At 30.2% G+C, this 21,129-nt stretch overlaps 1 protein-coding gene and 1 long non-coding RNA gene across 2 annotated transcripts; both read left to right on the top strand.

Annotated features, from left to right (window-relative positions):
• The first annotated feature begins 14,180 nt into the window (after window positions 1–14,180).
• LOC149528608 (TMV resistance protein N-like) lies at window positions 14,181–18,758 on the top strand. Its single transcript, XM_089808058.1, has 4 exons — window positions 14,181–14,341; window positions 16,915–17,115; window positions 17,223–18,298; window positions 18,474–18,758. Exons 1-3 carry the CDS (start codon window positions 14,181–14,183, stop codon window positions 17,470–17,472), a joined length of 612 nt encoding a protein of 203 aa, XP_089664184.1. The 3' UTR covers window positions 17,473–18,298; window positions 18,474–18,758.
• A 324-nt stretch (window positions 18,759–19,082) lies between these two features.
• On the top strand, window positions 19,083–19,623 carry LOC149528607 (uncharacterized). Its single transcript, XR_016358827.1, has 2 exons — window positions 19,083–19,220; window positions 19,322–19,623. It is a non-coding gene; the product is annotated as an uncharacterized LOC149528607 (long non-coding RNA).
• Window positions 19,624–21,129: the final 1,506 nt, after the last annotated feature.

Below are 21,129 nucleotides of genomic sequence, written 5' to 3'. Positions count from 1 at the left end.
CTTTTTGAAGTACAAGTCTAATGTCGTTGATTCATTTTGAATCTTTAAGACATTTATGGAGAATCAGTCTAATTTTTTTGTTAGGTGTATATGCACTAACAATGGAAGGGAATATGTGAATTAACCTTATAGAGTTTTTTGCACTGAGAAACATCAGCTCACACTTCCCCATAGCCCTCAATAGAATGGGGTTGCAGAGAGAAATAATAGGACATTACAAGAGATGGCCAATTATATGAAACAATCTCAAGCTACGAGTGCTTCATTTTGGGTTGAGGCTATCAATTGTTCCGACTATATTTAGAATCAAATGCCTCACAATGCATTGCAAAACTTGACTCCTAGGGAGGCTTGGACCCATGCCAACCCCAATGTTTCTACATTCTGCATTTTGGGTAGTGATGGTTGGGCATTTATTCCAAATTCTCAGAGGAAAGCCATGGAGAGGAAGAGTCAACCACTCATTTTTATTTTCTATTGTGAGGATTTGAAGGCATATAGGTTGTTTGATCCTAATTCCAGAGAGGTCTTGTTTTAGTGAGATGTCTAGTTTGATGAGTGTTATCCTCAGATGGGGCCTCCATCACCAACTTATCCCTCACTACCCAATACTTCCTCTTCTCCTCTATAGGATTATATATTCTCTGAGGAAGATCTTGATGTTAATCTCCCTTCACCACCTCCGCCAAATGTTTAGTGAATTCCCAAGTGGGCTTGTGATACTATTGATGCAGTAGGACCTATGGTAGGAGATCCTTCAGATTCTCATCACACTCATATTTAGACATCTAGTACTGTACTATTGCGTCATTCCATTTCAAATAATCTATAGAGTTTTCACAAGCGACAAGATACTTAGAGTGGGATATGGATATGGATGAGTAGTCTTCTTTGATGAAGAACCACCGATGGGATCTTTGTCTACTTCCAAAAGGAAGAAAGTTGGTTTGGTTTCGGTAAGTGTACCATACCAAGTATGTTGTAGATGATTCTATTGATAGGTATAAGATACGTCTTGTTGTGAAGGAATTTTCATAGGTTAAGGGTACTAATTACTCTGAGACCTTTTCTTCTGTTGCCAAGATGAATTCTATTTTCCTTGTACTCTCTCTTGCAGCTTCTTATACACTATTTTTTGGGCCTACTGGTTGTTTAGTCTTCAGATGGGACAACCATACTCTAGCAGAAGAATGCTCTCGATATGCTTTAGAGATTCAACATGCTTGATTGCAAGCCTTTTCTCACACATTTTCAGTCAAGTGTGTTATCTACCACTTGCATTACTCCTACAATGGATTCCACTTTATACATACATCTTGTGGATAGTTTGTTGTACCTAAAACACACATCCTAATATTTCCTTTATAGTTGGACTTGTCTCTAGATTCTCACATGATTTACATAAGAGTCATTGGAAAGATTCCAAATTGCCCTTGAGGTACATCTAGGATACTACATATTATTTCATTCACTACACATCAAGGGATCCTCACATTGTTGGTTATTATACATACTCGAATTGGGTTGGTGATGTTGATGATTGAAATTCTACTTCTGGATTTACTTTCTATGTTAGTTCTAGTCCTATCACATGGTCTTGAAAGAAGTAACATGCTCACGCATTATCATCTACAAAGGCAGAGTACAGGGTAACTATGCTAGCTAGTCATGTGGTTTTATGGTTTTGACAGTTGATGACAAAGTTTGGATTTCCTCCTAATAGTCCCACCTTTCTTTGGTGTGATCATCAGAGTGCTATACACATTTCTCATAAGCCAGTTGAGTATCAGAGGACAAAGAATATTGAGCTTCACATGCGCTTCATTAGGCATCTAATTCAGGATGACTCTCTTAGCTTGGATTACATCCCCACTGCTAAATAGGTTGTAGACATCTTCGCTAATCCTGTTGCATCTCTGTGATATCTTTAGTTGTGTTCTATTCTTGAGGTGAAGGAAATTGTCCTTGGGGGGTCTCAATGATGAGTCCTTCCTTCCTTACTTTTCTATTTTTAGCTTCTTCTATCTTTTTTTCGAGTAGGGTTTTTCCCGTGTAGTTTTATCCATTTCTCCATTTTTCAAAGATTTTGGTTGTGTTGGGTACCTCATTAGGTCATATTTTTGAGACCCATTTATGCTTTCATCATTGTAGTTTCCTTGTTGGAGTAAAGGATTAATTTAATTTAATTTATTAAATTACCTCTACTCCCTTTTTAAGATTTCGCTTTATGCACATGTATTTCCATTTAATAATTAAATATTAATTATTAAATGTCTTTTATATTTTAGGGTTTCCCTATTAGGGTTTTACAATCTCCTTTATTAGGATTGATCCATTGCATTTTCCTTCATTCTTTCAATATGATAATATATTCTTCCATATTTTCAAAGCCAAACAATTGCCTTCTCTTGTCTTTTTCTTCTCTTTGACATGTTCTTGCATGAAGGTGTTTTACTTGATCTATGGATTTGTTCTCATCAAATCCTTCAAATATCATTGGTTAAAATTTAGAATTTCAATGCCAAAGTACGAAAAAAATTCAAGCAAAAATAAGTAGGTATATGTTTGACCACCTTAATCACAACCAAATGATAATGTTTTTTTAAAATTCTAGATATAAGAAGTAGAATCATACTTGGATGTGATGCATATTATTTTGTAATTGCATTACAAAGAAATAATTAATTTTAAATTTTCTGCTACAACATTTTTTTGAAATAAAAAACTCTTGTGTCTAACCACCTTAAGTCATTCAAAACTATACAAAATGATTTTTTTGTTTGTTTTCCTCATAGTAGGAAAAGCATAGAATGTGACACATCTTTCAAAATTTGAGAAGGTTATACCATATTAAGGTTATAACTTTTTTTTAATCATTACGTAAATCAATACTTTATAAGTAACTCCATTAGAAAATAAGTAACAATTACTTACTGAACTCATAATTTGACAATAATTAAATCGATGGAAAGATGATAATTTCATTAAGAAACCCTTTTCATTTCATCAAATTCAGATGAAAAGTGATCTTTTTCACATCGCTACTTTTTGGCCCATCATGATCCTAGACATACCCAAAGAGCTAATAATTTTTTAACATTTAGTTTAACAATTATTCATGAAAAAAAAATATAGTATCTACATTTAGCTTTTCCATATAAGTTGTGTAAATTTTCCTCAACGCATTAGTTGTTATTAAACAATGATGTAAGGTATTTGGGTGGTGCAAGATATGGGTGGCCTTTTCATGAAAGTAAATGGTTGCCAAAAGTAGTAATTTGTCTAAGCATATACATGAATCTAAAAATATACAAAATAAATGTTTTCAAAGTTGCATTACATTGATTGACGTCGTGAATTTGACTTGAACTATGCTTGAGGATAACTATACTTCAATACAACACAAAAATAATAGCTACAACTTTCATACGCTCAAATTGCCAAATATTTGGAGCATGTTTTTTTCTTAATCAACACACCCAAAATAAGCTCTCTATCCAACTAAAAAAGGCATACATGATATTGTTGTTTCACAACTCTACTCTACTGCTCAGCAACCGATACTAAAATTAATTGTTTAGGTCCAATCAAAAACACATGAAAATCCCATCTAATTGCAAGCATGGTGTCCAATGTTTCTTTTTGTGCTAGCAAATGTCGAGACATTCAACACATGCATCAATAAGTCATTCCACTCTATAAATATCAATCAATGAAATGATTCCCTTTTAAGGACAAACACTTGTAATCTTCCAAGAAACCATGTATTTGATCATTAAATACATTCCAATAGATGGGATGATGACCATTGGCCCAAATTTGTTGGAAAAATGATATTAGGTAGTGATAAACATTGCATATTTGCTACTTATAATGTTCAAAGATCAATTTCTACACTTAACTTTTGTTTCCTTTCTTGTTTTCATTTTTAATATCTTTAAAAATATGCCACTCAATTAATAAAATCATTGATAAAAAAATTACCTCAACTATAGTCTAGTTGTATGTATTTTCTACAAATTAATACTTTGAAAACAAAAACAAATATGAATCCACACTCTCAATCACTTAGACTTTATTCATTCCAAAAAATAAGACTTGTTTAAGTGGAATGATTCAATAAATAACTTTATTTTTTAAACAAGAGACAAGTTTCATAGTTCCTGTCATTTGTATTTTTAGTTTAGACAAAATAGAAGTAGAATAAAAGATAGTGGGGGATCAGAAAAGGGTGAGAACTAAGTAGAACGAGTTTGAAATTAATGTTTGGTGGGAAGTAAGTAGAATTAATTTTAAAAATAATGTTACCCACTTTTGCAAATGACTCACCAAGTAGAAGTATTTGTAATCAATTGTCATTTATTCAAGTGCTGATAAAGAAGCTTAGAAAATGCATTTTTTGTAAATTAGCATTTTAGTTTAATACAAATGGAAGTTTGACATACAAATTCTTAAAGGTAACTTAATGTTTTTCCTTCATTATTATTTGTATGAAGTAGATAAATGCTTCTAATGTCTAAGTTTGAAATTTTACAAATTTTATAAATAATTTCACCACAACTAAATAAATTCACTCCTTTTTCTAGCAATTTTCCCATTCAAGACATAAACAATGGCGATTTCCAAAAGAACTATAAATGCTCAAATGCTACTAGCTATCCAGAATTCAACATACATTACAACACTATGTGTCTACAATGTAAATAATCACAATCATAATTCAAATATTTCATCAATGACATTGATAATTGCATGACACAATCTATGTTGAATCATGATGTGAGTGACTTGCCATGGTTTGAATAGTGTAAAAGTAGCTTACTTCTAGTAGATAGAAAGTCACACTGCAAATAGAATCTTAATTCAAATATTTCGTCAATGACATTGATAATTGCATGACATAGTCTATGTTGAATCTTGATGTGAGTGACTTGTTATGGCTTGAATAGTGTAAAGCTAGCTTACTTGCATTAGATAGAGTCTCTCTTCAGATAAGATGGTGCCTTGGTATATGATCATCAAATTCACCTTATGTTAGAAGAAATATAGAAAATAAATAAGCTAAAAGAAAACAATGCAAGAATATAGAAAAATAGATAATCCACATAATTCATGAACCATTGTAGGTGAGTTAAAAGTCATCTTCAACATTCTTATCTACAAAAAATATTGTGTATGAATACAATGTCAAATTAATCAAATTAATTATTGATAATGAATGCATAGAATGCCAAAATAAAAAGTAAAAATTTGTAAGGCTTATCTATTTTGCGCACCCTTAAAATATACCCTATAAAAAAAGGAAAGACATTAGAAAGTTAATAAATATATTATGAAATCATTTATTGTTAGTTATAAAAAGTAAATAGATTATTGATTTGCAAGTTCCTTGTGGGTAGCTTATAGAGTATAAAAGTAGGGATGAAGATAAAGGCAGGGAAGAAGGAAGGTTAAAATTTTATATTAAATTCGATATTTAAGTAGAGTTATTCTGAATTGATTTAAATATGAAAGGCAAAAGACAAATGAAAGAACTCATTATATAATCATTCTTTATTCATAATAAAATGTTTGAATTGTTAATCTTTTTATTGTTTAAAATTTACAAATACAAATTTAGATATAAAAATTACTAAATTTTTGATATAATTTCTTTAATTTTCAAAAGTGTAAAAGCTAAAATCTTAATTTTTTCATAATCTTCTCAAATAAAATTTAATAAATAATTAATTATGAATAAAATAAATCTAATATAGTTATATTAAACTATTGCTATTAAATATTTATATATATATTCAAGATCGTACTCAATAATTGAAAATGTAAAATACAAAATTAAACATATTAATATAAAATACTAAAAATAAAATAAGATAATACTAAGATTTAAATTTTATCTCTTACATTTAAAAAAAAAAAATAGTCACCTAACAAAGATATGCCATGTCATTGATATAATTACTATTTCATCGTCGTGGTTTAAATAGTTTTAAAAATGAAATAAATGTTCCATAAATGAAGTTTTAAAGAAAAGATGACACAAGTTATAATTAATGCATAAACTATAATTCATGCATAAAAAGGGGAGCGTAAAAGGTTTTATGAAGAAAATTAATTTTACACCTTCCTATTATTGCTCTAAGCCAATTAGAAAAGAGATAAATTATTTTGTTTAAATTATTTAAATAGACATAAAATTTTAAACTATAGTTTATAGACATATGTTTCAAAATTCTTTACTTTGATTATTTATAAATTACTTCTATTGCATCTAATGAATGGTAGAACCCAAAAAAAAAATTCAGCTACATATTCTATATAAGATAATATTAACAAAAATGATATTCATCCCTTCCATTAATTTCAAAATTTACATACCCATTGCACACAAATACCTAATCTTCAAATGATTTTAAATAAGAATTTTATGTGATCCCTCTTTCCGTTACTGTCTTGGTCTCATTCTCCACAATACTTTTTGCATCACTACTCCATTATTGACTTAATTGTTTTTAACACTCGTAATTGCACCTTAGTGTGCAATAGGTATGCCAAATAAATAAGAAAGGTCAATTAGGAAAATGGATTTATAGTTTCAAAATACTCTTTATTTAAGTTTTTTTTGGTAAATCTTAATAATCACATTTAATATATGAATGTATATATTTACATCTCCTAGTGTATCCATTGTCTAGGTCATCGCACAAATGTTACCTATTTGCTGATGCAAAGTTTCCCTCATAGGATTTGTCGTTAATATTGACATCATTGATAAACAAAATTTACATATCATGATGGCTTAAGAGTGTGCAAAAAGGGAAAAGCTAGAGATTAATAACAAAATTAATATTTAAGTCAATTCTTTTAAACTTATAATTGATTCTCCAATAAATCAAATTTGAATATTATTTTTTCATTGTTATTTTCATTCATTAAATATCACTTAATATTAATTAAATTTTTTATCTTCACTTTTAATTTTTAATTCAATTTCAAAATTTAGCTTGATTTTCTTGCTTGTTATTATTGGTTTCTAGTCTTATATTTTGACATCTTTCATAAGAATGAATTATATATCTTGCTTCTTCCGATCGGAAGAGGTTGATTTGGGTTGTTTATTTTGTTTTTGTATTTCAAATAATTATAAACTTAAAATGACTTTCATATAATAATCCTAAAAATTGATATATTTACAATCAAAATCCAAATCATCTCATTTTTTCAGATGAAAATAATTTTATTTAATATTTCAAATATATTGACTTCCACAACTATAGATTCCAAAAAATAAAAAATGGTATTTATAGTCAAAATCTATCCAAATAATTATATATATCTTACCTCACTTCTAAAAAAAACCCTCACTCATTTCTTTATTTGTAAAAAAAAATGTTCTAGATGTAGTGATTTTCTTATCCTTAATCTTGAACTCATCATTTGCATTTGTGAGAGTCAAAAATGTCTTGACACCCAGTTGAACATGGGCCAAGCATTCTGACACAAGTCATTCTAGAAATGGAAGTGAAGAGAGTTCAAGTAGAGGAATTTCTTTCTCTGGACTTGTAATGCCTAAATGCTCTCCAAACAAATTATTTCCTAATCTTCCTACTCAAGATCAAGTTGCCCAAAATAATGACAAACCTATATTACATCTTCCCAATCTCTTCTTTGCAAGGTAATTATTTCCATCTCATGTCGAAATAGGTCGAGGACACTCAAATTTGTTGTATAGTAGCGATTTTGACACACCACTTCTCAAATCTCTTTGTATTACCAATAACAATATCCTTCATGATGCTCACAACAAATTTTCCAAATAAAACGATGTTGCTTCTCTGTCTCAAAATGGTGGGAACACTTTCATTATCTATGTACCAATTGATAACAATGTATAGGAATTAGATGGGATGAAGGAAGGACCCATCCATCGTAGTAGTTTGATGGGACTTCAGATAGTCTAGTCAAATATTTGAACGTCGTTTGGCTAATATTGGTTGGAAAATAAATGGAAAATATCATAGATGTAGAATTTTGGGAGTTGTAAAAGATAAAAAAGAAGAATATGTTGTGAGCTTGGAGATGGTCAATTTCATCAATAAGGTTCTCACCTTATGTTTCCAACTACCATATTTTCAAGTCTTTAGTTCATTTAAAGGGCTAGAATAATTGGGATTCATATCCAATCCATATCTCCCAACTATTTACTATCATGGTCCACAATATATTTGCCCTTAATTTTTGGCATCATGTATGCTTTCTTTGCCACTAGTCTCTTGTTCTCATAGACCAAACAAATTGTCTTACACCAATATTCTTTACAAGTGAAAAATAGGTCCTAATAGGCAACCCTCAATACTGTCAAGAAGATATCACCATTTTAGCTAGTTGGTTCTAGTTCTCTTTTGTAGGTTCACTACTCATGACCATATCTTTGTGTCTAAGGACTGTTGGGTGATGCGACGCGCTCCCCTACCCACAGGTGGTTAATTATGTGGTGTTCCATGTTCACTAACAGTCATGGCTTTTGGTGCAACAGCAAATGGGCCCCACAATTGGTATCAGAGCCTGGTTTTGGCTTGGTCATGGGTTCAAATCTCCCCGGTGCCTTCCCGACCTACATAAGCACCTGGTATGCGCGTCGAGGGGGAGATTGTTGGGTGATGCGACGCGCTCCCCTACCCACAGGTGGTTAATTATGTGGTGTTCCATGTTCACTAACAGTCATGGCTTTTGGTGCAACGGCAAATGGGCCCCACAAGGACTTGATGTTATTTTTGTTGTGAAGGTTTGGTCCTTTTCCCAATTTACTTAATCAAAACAAGATATCACCATTTACTAATTCTGCTAAAATATAATCAACCCTTCGGTGTCAATAAATGATGTCATACTAAATGATTGACCATGAAACAATTACCTAAACAAAAGAGCCAACTATTTTATTGATTTCTCATTGAATACCATCCAATAATAGTTAAATGTATCCTTTGAATATTCCCAACTTTGGTTCATTCTAACAAAAAGTAATAAGTGTTCCTTATTATCCATTTACTAACATTTGTTCAATAGGCTTATCCCTCTAAGCTTTGAGTAAGCAATAAATTCAATAATCTTGAAAAAAAATTATTTATAACTATGATAAATTGATTCTAACCATTTTAGTTGTGTTTGGATGAACAAACTTTCAAAATCATATTTAAATCTTCTCCAATACATTCTAAGGGGACATGTATATAGTATTAAACCTTACTTGTCTCCTACTTGTTACCAAAAGTCTCTTGATATAAATAATTAGAAGAATACAACAATTTATTATCCATACACAAAAAATCATTGAGAAAGCCCATTAGGGCAATATTTATATTGCACAATACTAGATCTTAAGAAATGAAACCAAATCCATTTGATTGACATCCATTAGCAAATATAGATTATAATATTTTTTAGATGATAAAAATTTCTTGTTTCCTAAAAATCTTCCTTACATGTATGTCCCCACTTTCCTTGTGACAAGCATATCATAAACATATTGGCAATGGACTAGGGAACTTAATTATATTTTTTATTTAAATTTTTAATTTAAGACATATTTAAATCCTTGAAACTTCCCACATAAACCAACTTTGTATCTCCCTAGACCACTTTATTAGTATTCATATTGATCAATTTAATGGAATTAAATTGTTGACAGGTATAGATAATCAATTCATTAGAAGAAAATTTTGTTGTAAATTTTTTTTTTGCATATGTATTACAATAAAAGAAAGGATCAACTTATTGAGCATTGAATAATAGATGTTTACATTATTGAAACCTATAAATATGCAATCATACAATTAAACATTATAGAGAGATGTGTTTTTTAAATTTATAGTGAATATATGCACAAATAGAGGAAAATAAAAGAATGTAAGATCAATGATACATCAAATCTAAAATACATTAAGCTAGTTATAAGCAGATGCAGCTACCCTCCCTACAAAATGCACCAATGACAAAATTTCAAAAAATCGAAAACACACGGAATATTTTTAAAATTTTCAACATTTAATCTTCATGATTTGTATATTTTGTAATCGAAAACAACAAAAAAAAATTGAGAAAAATTCATTGTGTTTTTGTGAATCTGGAAAAAAATATATGTTTGAATTTTTTTTGTCTTTAGTCTAAACATTAGCCATTATCGTGATGGAGAAACCATATGATTGCTTACACAAGAATATAATTATTTTAATGATTGTTTCAATTAAATTGCCTCTGGAATTAGATGATACTAGTGATTGCCTAATAGTTTATACCATGCTGAGGTAAGATACTATCTTTAAATCTATTTATCACCAAAATATTTTCTCGTAATGTTTTTTAATTTGGGGAGACAGTAAAAAAGCATCACCGATCATAATAAGAGGGAAGAGATATATCATGGTGACGTTTTCAATTACTGTGGAGCTATATCCATGCAAACTGATGTTTCTGATCGTGAATTGAACATCTCTCATTTTCTGGTAGTTGTGAGTAGGATGTTTGGAGACTAAGATCATACAGAAAGCATTGACAAGGAGTCTGCAATCACCAACAACATTCAAAAATACAAGATTCACATTAATATCAGCGAATCTCAACGTTGGATAGTAATATATCATTAATCGCAGAAGCTCATTTGTTAATGCAGGTTGCGACAAAGGCCAGGATTTTGTGCTCTGTTGCGGAAATGATAGTAAGTTGACTTGTCGTGCACCATGCAAAATCGCATATCTGCTCTGTACTTTTGGAAATGATCCAAAGTCTCATTCTTCGTTAATTACTAAGTCGTCCACCATAGACTCCAATGAAAAGCAAAGAATGACAAAATGTATCCAACGATTAGATGTGTCCAAATCATTTGGCACAGTTCTGATGCCTCAATTGGGGTTCTTGAAGCTCTAACGAATTCTCCATTGTTTGTCCCTCAATTGGCAATCTTAGGGATACACGGTGACATTTGAGATGATGAGTGTGAAAAATTTAACTATTGCAATCACTGCTTATTAATCTCTTATCATAAACGATTATTAAACTGCTGAAAATAAATTTCCAGCTAATATCAAAAAATAACACAACTACAACTTCACTTATAAAATACGAACACAATGAACACAATATTTTTGAACAAATTGTCCATGGTAAAACCCCTAAGGGAAAACTAGTTCTACAAATGAGAAATTATATTAAACTTCAGCAAATCAAGAGATACAAAATTCCTTGCCTCTTACTGACAGAATTTTGACAACCTCCTAATTTATCCTATTGATATTCCCCACTGCTATTCCCACGCTAACACTACACCCTTGCTAACACTACAAGACTGTTTGCTAACACTGCAAATGTTTCTCCAAACTTCATGTTCTCCAAATGCCCCCTTGACCTCCTTGTATACTACTCCTGTTGGTAAACCAACGGCCGAGATTGATTTACAATCGATGGTTGAGATTAAAACAACTTAACAACCCTAACCAAGTTGGTTTCTAGTTGTTTCCAAAAGTGGTCAATTAATTAACAAATATTTGTTTCTAATCTAACCAATTAGTTAGCAAAAAAATTACTTGCTAAATAATAGAAAATGGACAAACAGTTGTCCAAAGCTAACAAAACTAACAATGAGGAGAAAGATATATTTTAAAATTGCAGTGAACTCAACTCATATGCTTGATGAGGCGGAATTGCTGTAATGTGTGTATTTGAAAGCTGGAGATAGAAGAGATGCTTCATTCTGTCGATGGACTTTGGTAAGAATTTGATGGGCGTGTTCCACCTTCAACATATTTAGCTAACCCCTTCAACTGCTTTCCAACTCAGCAACACATCGTCAGCTATGCGCAATTCAAAGTGTTCAACAGAGGTTCTGATACGGTTATGCAATTAAACTCGAGGGTATTTTTGTCAACCTTAATGACGCATACCACCATAACTCTAAGGCAACGGCTAAAGAGTAAACTATTTTGTTTACCCCTAGCCATGTACTGCCTAGCTTTTGACATCCACCTACCATTTTACACGCCCAGCATCTCTGACATACGGCCGGCTCAACTTACCAAGCACACAGCCAAGCTTTTTGCATTCCATCTACTTTTACGACTCACTTGGAATATAATTTTGTCAATGTTAACTATAATATATATGTATTTGCCAATGTTAACTATAATATATATGTATTAAAATACTTATAGTCTTAGTACATTTTATTATAGTAAGAATAAGAATAAATTTTAATTTATTACTAGTTAACAGCTATTAAGAATAAACTATATTCAATAATAAGATAAATTGCTTTGTAATAAGTTTACTAGTTATATTAATAATTGAACATATATATTAAAGTTACTATACATTAATATATATATGTTGTGTAACTTATCCTATAATGTTTTAATACATATATATTATAGGTATATATATAAAGTAATACTATATATATATATATATATATATATATATATATATACACTTAATTCTTAGCAACTAGTAACATAATAGGTTATTAGGTATATTATAATAATATATAAACATATATTATTATTAATATAAGTTTAATTTATATAACTGGCGTATATATATATATATATATATAAAATTTATTATAAGTATATAATATATTTTACATTTAAATATAATATATATATTTATGAATAATATTCTTAACTGACTAACTTATTAATAAATATATATATTATTCTTATTAAAGTTATATTATATTATAACATATATTAATAATATATATAGAACTAGTAATAATAATTTTAATATTATTATATAATATAATAAATATATATTAATATATATAACTTATATATGTATTAATAAATATAATAATATAAATATATAATAATAAATATAATATATCATATATATGTTAATAAGTTAAATATAATATAATAAATATATATATTAATATATATAACTTATACATACTATAATATAAATATTATAGGTATATATCTAATAATAACCATATATTATAATAATATGGTTAATTTCATAAACTTAATAGCATAGTTTATTTCATAAACATATAATAATATTAATAAAGTAGGTTATTTCATAATAATATATATGTATTAATAATATTATTAATATATGATATAATATAATATAACTTTAACAAGAATAATATATATATTTATTAATAAATTAGCCAGTTAAGAATATTATTAATAAATATATATATTAATATATAACTTATATATGTATTAATAAATATATATTAATAAATTATATATATATAACTTATTAATAAATATATTATATTTAAATGTAAAATATATTATATTTACTTTGGTCAACAAAATTTATTATATACTTATAATAAATTCTATATATATATATATATATATATATTAAGAATAATATATATATTTATTAATAAATTAGCCAGTCATATAAATTAAACTTATATTAATAATAATATATGTTTATATATTATTTATAATATACCTAATAACCTATTATGTTACTAGTTTACTAAGAATAAGTTTATTAATGTAACTATTAAAATATATATGTTGTATTACTTTATATATAGATATATATGTATTAAAACATTATAGAATAAGTTATACAACATGTATATATATATATATATATATATATATACATTGATATAACTAGTAAACTTATTACAAAGTAATTTATCCTATTATTGAATATAGTTTATTCTTAATAACTGTTAACTAGTAATAAATTAAAGTTTATTCTTATTCTTAGTATAATAAAATATAATAAGGCTATAAGTATTTTAATACATATATATTATAAACTTTATAAACTTTATAAACTTTATAAACTTTACATATTTTATTATAATATATTATATGTAAAATACATATATATTATACTTAACATTGGCAAAATTATATTAAGTGAGTCGTAAAAGCAGAGGGAATGCCAAAAAAACTCGGCTGCGTGCTTGATAAATTGAGCCGGCCGTATGTCAGAGATGCTAGGCGTGTAAAATGGCAGGTGGATGTCAGATGCTAGGCGGTACATGGCTAGGGGTAAACAAAATAGTTTACCCTTTAGCCGTTGCCTAACTCTGAGCCCGGTGGGTCTTAATGGCACACGATTCAGTGCAGGTCAAAAATATCGATCTATATTGATGCATCTTGATTGGTTGATCTGTATTCAATAAATAAGTACTTACAAAGGAAATGGAAAAATACAGACTCCCGCATCGGACGACGCCCAAGCTTTCAATGGTCGTCCAGTCTCCTGCGATGCTACGAACCGTACATCTTAAAGTTAGCCCTTCTATCTCATATAGTAAACGCCTTCGGCGTAATTATTGTGAAAAATCGAAAGCAACTGCATTGTAATTTCTTATTTAAATAATCAATTTTTAAAAATTGGTCTTATCTACTTAAAAGGTTTCGTCAAATGTATACTCATTTACCTAGCATTTCTCCATTATTGATGCCACTTTTGTCACATCATTCTGTTTTCTGTGATAATGTCAGTTCTTATCAACACATACCACATGGCTTCACTGTCTTCCACCGACTCTACTCTTTTTGTAGATCAATTTATTCGGCCTTTTTCCCTCTCAATGTCACATCTCGGTCTTTTCTGTATCGTTCCACATGCTTTCGTGAACTATTCCATGTTTCAGACGTCGATAACACTCCGTATACCAACCATTCCGTGTTTCAGACGCCAATATCACACAGATCACACTCACCCACTCACTTTATTTCATAGTAATAAAGTCATCAGAGTTGTTTTGGACAGTCTTTTCAACATTATAAAGGTTACTATTAAGGCAAGATTCCTTAAATCTATGGTCCTTGGCCTTTTTTTGACCAATAGTCTTAAGTAAGATCTTCCAAGCAGAGATATCTAAGTTACATCTACTAATGTAGAATAAAGAGGGGTAATGAGACTCATCTGAGTTGTTTTGGATAACCTTTTTAACATTATAAAGGTTACTATTAAGGCAAGATTCCTTAAATCTATAGTCCTTGACCTTTTTTTGACCAACAATCTTAAGTAAGATCTTCCAAATAGAGATATCTAAGTTCCATCTACTAATGTAGAATAAAGAGGGGTAATGAGACTCATTAATGAGTGTTATAATAGAGATAGCAGTAAGGATATCTTCATCTTTTAGAAGACTAGTATTAAGGACAAATTTATGGTTCCTCTGATTGTTGAAGATAGGGGAACAACTAAAACTGACAGAGATCAAAATCGGGTGGTGATCTTAGAGAGTGGTAGGAGAGATAGAAACTAGGTTATTATGATTGCCAGGAATAACAGAGAAGAAATTGTTGTTGAGGTAGAAGCGATTGAGCCTAGAGTAAATTCTAGACTGACCTTTTTGAAGTTGCACCAAGTGAACCAAAGACTAGGGTTTCTATTATTGTTCCCACTTAAGGGGTCAAAAAGAGACTTGGCAATTTTGAAATTATTCCAAGCACATTTTTCCTGATCTTTCTAGGAAAAGGGAAGGCCTCCCATTTTATCTTCATGGTGTTCAATCATATTAAAGTCCCCTCCAAAGATCCAAGGGATATCTGGAAGCAAACTAAGCCAATACGAAAGCATACTCCTTTCAGCATAGTCGTTGGTGGCATATAAGGAACATATACCAAAATCATAACCATTATAGTTAAAAATTAACCAAATAGCTCTATTGCAGGGAGAGAAACCAAAACTCTTAATCCTAGGACCTCATTTAGCGCTGAGTAAGATAGTCACACCTCCTCTTCCCTGAGGGTGATTAGTGAAAAATTTAATAGCATCCTTCAAGATAAAATTAAGATTGGATTCCAAAATGAATCTAGTAGACTTGATTTCTTGCAACATGATCAAGTCAATATTATTTCTAGAACAAAGAAAGTTTTTAACCACATACTTTCTATCAGGACATTCAAGTCCCCTAATATTCCAAAAAATACAATTCATTGAGACAAATTAAAAGAAAATTTAATAAATAAACAATTATAAATAAAATAATCTCATATATTTACATTAAATTATTGTTATTAAATATTTATTTAAATATCCAAGATCATACTCAATAATTGAAAATGTAAAATACAAAATTAAATATATTAATATAAAATACTGAAAGTAAAATAAAACAATATTAAAAAATATTAAGAATTAAATTTTATCTCTTACATAAAAAAAATAGTAACGTAACAAAGATATATCATGTCATTATATAATTACTATTTAATCTTCATGTACAAAATAGTTTTAAAAATGAATTGAATGTTCCATAAATGAAGTTTTTTGAAAAGATGACAAATGCTATAATTAATGCATAAAAAGTTTTTATGAAGAAAATTAATTTTACACCTTCCTATTATTGCTCTAAGTCAATAAAAAGATAAACTATTTTGTTTAAATCATTTAAATAGATGGAAAACTTAAAACTATAGTTTATAGACATATGTTGCAAAAAAAAATTACTTTGATTGATTATTTAAAAATTACTACTAGGTATTGCATCTAATGAATAAACCTAAAAAAATAAATTATATATTCTATATAAGATAATATTAACAAGAATTATTGATGAATAATAAAATATTGATTTCCAAATGATTTTAATATAGAATATTATGTGACCCAACTTTCCATTACTGTGTTGGTCCCACTCTCCACGATACTCTTTGCATTATTGACGCCACTGCCCATGTGTCTCCCGTCCTCTACGCAGCCAACATCTGACTGAACATTATAGAAAGCAACTGCATTGTAATTTCTCATGTAAATAACAAATTTTAAAAACTGGTCTTAGTAATAGGTTCTGTCGAATGTATAGCCAGCTGGCATTTTTGTCACATCATTCTGTCTTCAGTAAACGTCAGTTCTTTCACTCTTTGATTAATGTCACATCTTGTCATCACCTTCTCGGTCTCTTCTGTATCGTTCCAGATGCTTTCCGCGTTTCAGAAGTCAATACCGACCATCCCGCGTTTCAGATCTCAGATATGCAGCTCAAGGGAAAGGAAAGTTCGTAGCTGCCTTAAAGAAGCATGAACAGAAAGGTAGATATAAGCCAGAAAAGCTCAACGACTGGAAAGATGCACTCTACAAGGTCTCTTTCTATACTGGCGAAATCATCCAGAATAATGAGTACGTACCCTTGCACGTAATTATGCATTCATTTTTATATCAATAGAACTTAACTTTGACATAAACACCTATTAGGATTTTGATTTTTCGTTTTTTCGTTTTTTCAGTGATGAGAAGAGGGTGTTGAAGAATATTGTGAATATTCTACTGAAAAAAATAAGCAATGTGCCACTAGAAGTTGCAAAACATCCAGTAGGTCTGAATGAAATAGTAAAAGATTTTGAAAAGAAGATCCAATTGGCTGATGGTGATCAGGGTGTACAAATTGTGGGTATATGGGGCATGGGTGGGTCTCGCAAGACCACGCTTGCGAAAGAATTATACAACAAAAAAATCTTCATCCACGGAGAAATTTAGTTTTATTTTTGATATTAGAGATGACAAAGATGCGTTGCACAAAAAGCAGATTCAACTTCTTGAAGACTTTGATGTGATTAAAACATTTGACAGTGTAAACCAAGGCAAGGCAATTATAGGAAGGTATTTGAGATCTTTTAAGGTGCTCATTGTCATGGATGATGTGGATCATGTCGATCAATTGGATGCTCTATTGCCTCCAATAGGCAACCTTGGAAGGGGTAGTCTCATTATCATTACAACACGGGAACATCAAGTTCTTACAACTAGGGGCATATCCTTGGTGTATAAAATGAGAGGATTGGATCCATCTTATGCTAAACAACTATTTTGTTGGCATGCTTTTTTGAAACTCTATCCCCTTAATGGTTTTGAGGAACTTGTTAATAATTTTATAGATTCTTGTGATGGATTACCCTTATCTTTGAAGGTATTTGGGGCACAACTATATGGGAATTCCTCCAAGCAATTTTGGGAGTCTCTGTTTCATAAGATCTCAAGAATATTGCCTAAAGATATCAAAGAGAGACTTAAAATAAGTTATGACTCCCTTGACCATGAAGAGAAAGAGGCATTCCTTGATTGTGCTTGTTTTTTTATTAAAAGACAACACAATGTGGCAATTGAAGTCTGGGATGGATCAGGGTGGAGTGGTTTGCATACTTGGGAAATGCTTTTAAATAAGTGTTTGGTTGAACTGGATACTGACAACTGCATACGGATGTATGACCACTTGAGAGATCTAGGAAGAGCAATTGCAAAAGATCATTCGCCCTCTAGACTTTGGTCATCGCAACAAATTATTTATTATGGCAAACAAAAAGAGGTGCGGTTAATGATGTCTTTAATTGAAATATATATAATATAAAAGAGTTATATTATATATTTGAATGTTCTATCTATCAAGATTATTAGTCTTATGTTATTTATTTTGTATGCATTGAATAGCTCGATTATTTTTGTAAAGTCCTAATTCTTTTTTTTTTTTTTTTCATTTTCAGAGTGTAAAAGGCATTCGAGGAATAAAGATTACCTTAAGCGAAAAAGAAGAACAGTTTTCATACACAATATGCTTGTCCAAATTCTTTATTTCTTCCTCTAATTTTTATTTATTTTAAAATAATCTTTTTATTTTGTAACTTTTTTACCTAAATATTTTATTTTTTCATAGATAACAGTACTTAATTTCTATACCAAGGGGTCAGCCCTGCATTTTTGGTTGCTATATAATACATCAAAAACAGTACTTAATTTGTTGCAAATAGAGAAAAACAGAGTTTGGAGAATGGTGAACCAAACAATGAACTCAGTCATCTGATTCATCAACTCATATTATAACAATACAAATTATGTTGATGATTAACCCGTTCACTGATAAATTGGAGATTGATAACAATAACTGAAACTAACAGATAATTTAGAAACTGATTGACATTAACATAATTCAAAGTGTGACTTCTTCTGTAACAATAAGTTCATTAACTAGCGAGTTAATTGAGGTTTGTGGTTGTTGCTTGCAGGAGGCATTGATACCCTGTTTAGCAGAACCAAAGCTTTTAGTTATTAAAGGAGGTTATTTTAATCAAATAATCAGTCAAGTATCAATAGGGCCACTTTGGCTCTCGTGGTCCAATATTCGACAGAGAAATCTTCCTCCGCGACTTTCGCTGAAAAACTTGAGGGTTTTAGAAATATCTGAAGAGTGGGGGGAATGTCACTTTGAAGAGCTGTGGGAGGCTGAGAACGACGTAAGGAGTCTTCATTTTCTGCTCTATTTAGTTTATATTTCAATGTATTTATTAAAAGCATTGTGTTCATCTACATTGGTCTGCTTGGAAATTTGTCGCAGGCTCCTCTGCAGTTGAGAGAGTTGGTCATTTCTTCTTGTGACAAATTCCAAAGACTTCCAATTTCAATTGGGTGTCTCAGTGAGTTGAAAAAGATAGTAATCGGTTGGTCAAATAATATCAGGAGCCTACCAGAAAGCTTTTGGTCATAGTGGCTAAATCCTTTGACCTCGTGAATTTTTCCTCTTCAATGGACATATCCAGTGAACCTAATCACAATGTTATCAAAGCCACCAACTTTGTTATCCCCCTTGGCATGTAATGAGCCCCTTGGCATTCTAAATGCTTAAGGCATTCCAATTCATTCATCGACACTAGTAATCTCTTACATGTCATCATAGGCAGAGCAAGAAACAATAGGCTTTTTAGATGTCTCACACACTCTGGTACCTCCTTAATACATGTTCCCTTCAAATTCAAGACTTTGAGGAGTTTCATCTTTCCAATGCTCTACGACAATGCACACATGGCCACATTCTAGCTCAAATCAAGAACACAGAGTCCTCTTGATAGGCCAACACTAGGGCACATAATAATAAACAACTAGCAATTTTGTGATGAAGTTTGGCTGGTCCATACGTTTCAATCCGAGAGCATAAGCTTGTGAAAGATGTCCGAGCAGTATGCCATCAAGGGATCTAACTTGTGATATGAGCAATTATGAATGCAACTAAAACACTCAAAACTAAATCTACAAGAAATCAAAATGATTGCAATGATAGGAACTGTCACTTCCTGACAATACAAAGATCAGAAACAAAATCATCTTCCTAAAATAGAAATAATAATGACAACAATCTATAAATTAAACAATAATAAAATCATTTCTATATTATATTCTAATTATTGAATGACTAATCAAAAACTTACTAACTAATACAAACATGAAAATATGTTGTGATAATAATCTAAACAAGAAATATACATTTATACAAAATAGAATAACACACTAATGAAATGTGTCACCGTGTTTCACCATGGAGCAAGCTCTTACTCCTAGCTTGCATGGTGGATAGAAGAAACATTGTTTCTACAATGTTGAAATTATGCAAAGCATCCTTTATTCATATAATATAATACCAACGTCCTCCTTTACAATATTTTACCTTTTTATAAGACTGTCCACCTACATTCTATCTCTTGATGCTTATATATACACAACATTATACTAGCATTTACATAACAACTTTATAATAGAAATCTACTATTTGTAGATAATAGTCATTCCATTTCAATAGAATGCTCTTATCCTCATATTTTAATTAAGTTTTGGTTTTAGTTTGACTCGTAACCAATAAGTAATAAGGAGAAGATTGAAGAAATATGGTTATAACAGAATGCATATAACCATAGGTTTTTCACCATGTATCCACGTAATTTGCTGCATGTACAGGTAGAATATATTTGGTATAGAGCAGAAATATATCCCATTCTAGGAATAAGCAATTAGTTCCATCATTCTAACAAAATAATACTGTCTTCATTCACTACTGATTCATGGAATAATTTAGTGGCACATATCAAGAAGGTTTCATATTGCATCGTATCCTCCACCAGTCTTCAATGCCCTTTCCACATATTTACGTAGGGTGCAACAAATGCATCTTATTTCAAAGTTGATGGAGTTTTATATTGATGAAAGAGCTACAAGAAGATGCATAGCAAGCAACAGGAAGAACCATAACATATTATCAACATGTTACATAAAGACAATTTCATTTGTTTATTCACATACTCTATCTAATAACTATATTAAATATTACTCATAAATATTAGATCATATGCAATATAGAAGGATAAAATAGAATAT

Source organism: Cupressus sempervirens, chromosome 11 (genome assembly GCF_028749045.1).
Source record: "Cupressus sempervirens isolate cs-2001-9-10 chromosome 11, ASM2874904v1, whole genome shotgun sequence".
NCBI lineage: Eukaryota > Viridiplantae > Streptophyta > Pinopsida > Cupressales > Cupressaceae > Cupressus > Cupressus sempervirens.
This window is presented reverse-complemented; position numbering and strand designations above follow the sequence as displayed.

Excerpts from the sequence above, each read along its gene's own strand:
- LOC149528608 (XM_089808058.1), top strand. The coding sequence starts at position 14,181 with ATGGAAAAATACAGACTCCCGCATCGGACGACGCCCAAGCTTTCAATG. Across the intron at positions 14,342-16,914 it reads AAATCGAAAGCAACTGCATT|ATGCTTTCCGCGTTTCAGAA; the intron begins GTAATTTCTTAT and ends GTATCGTTCCAG. Across the intron at positions 17,116-17,222 it reads GAAATCATCCAGAATAATGA|TGATGAGAAGAGGGTGTTGA; the intron begins GTACGTACCCTT and ends TCGTTTTTTCAG.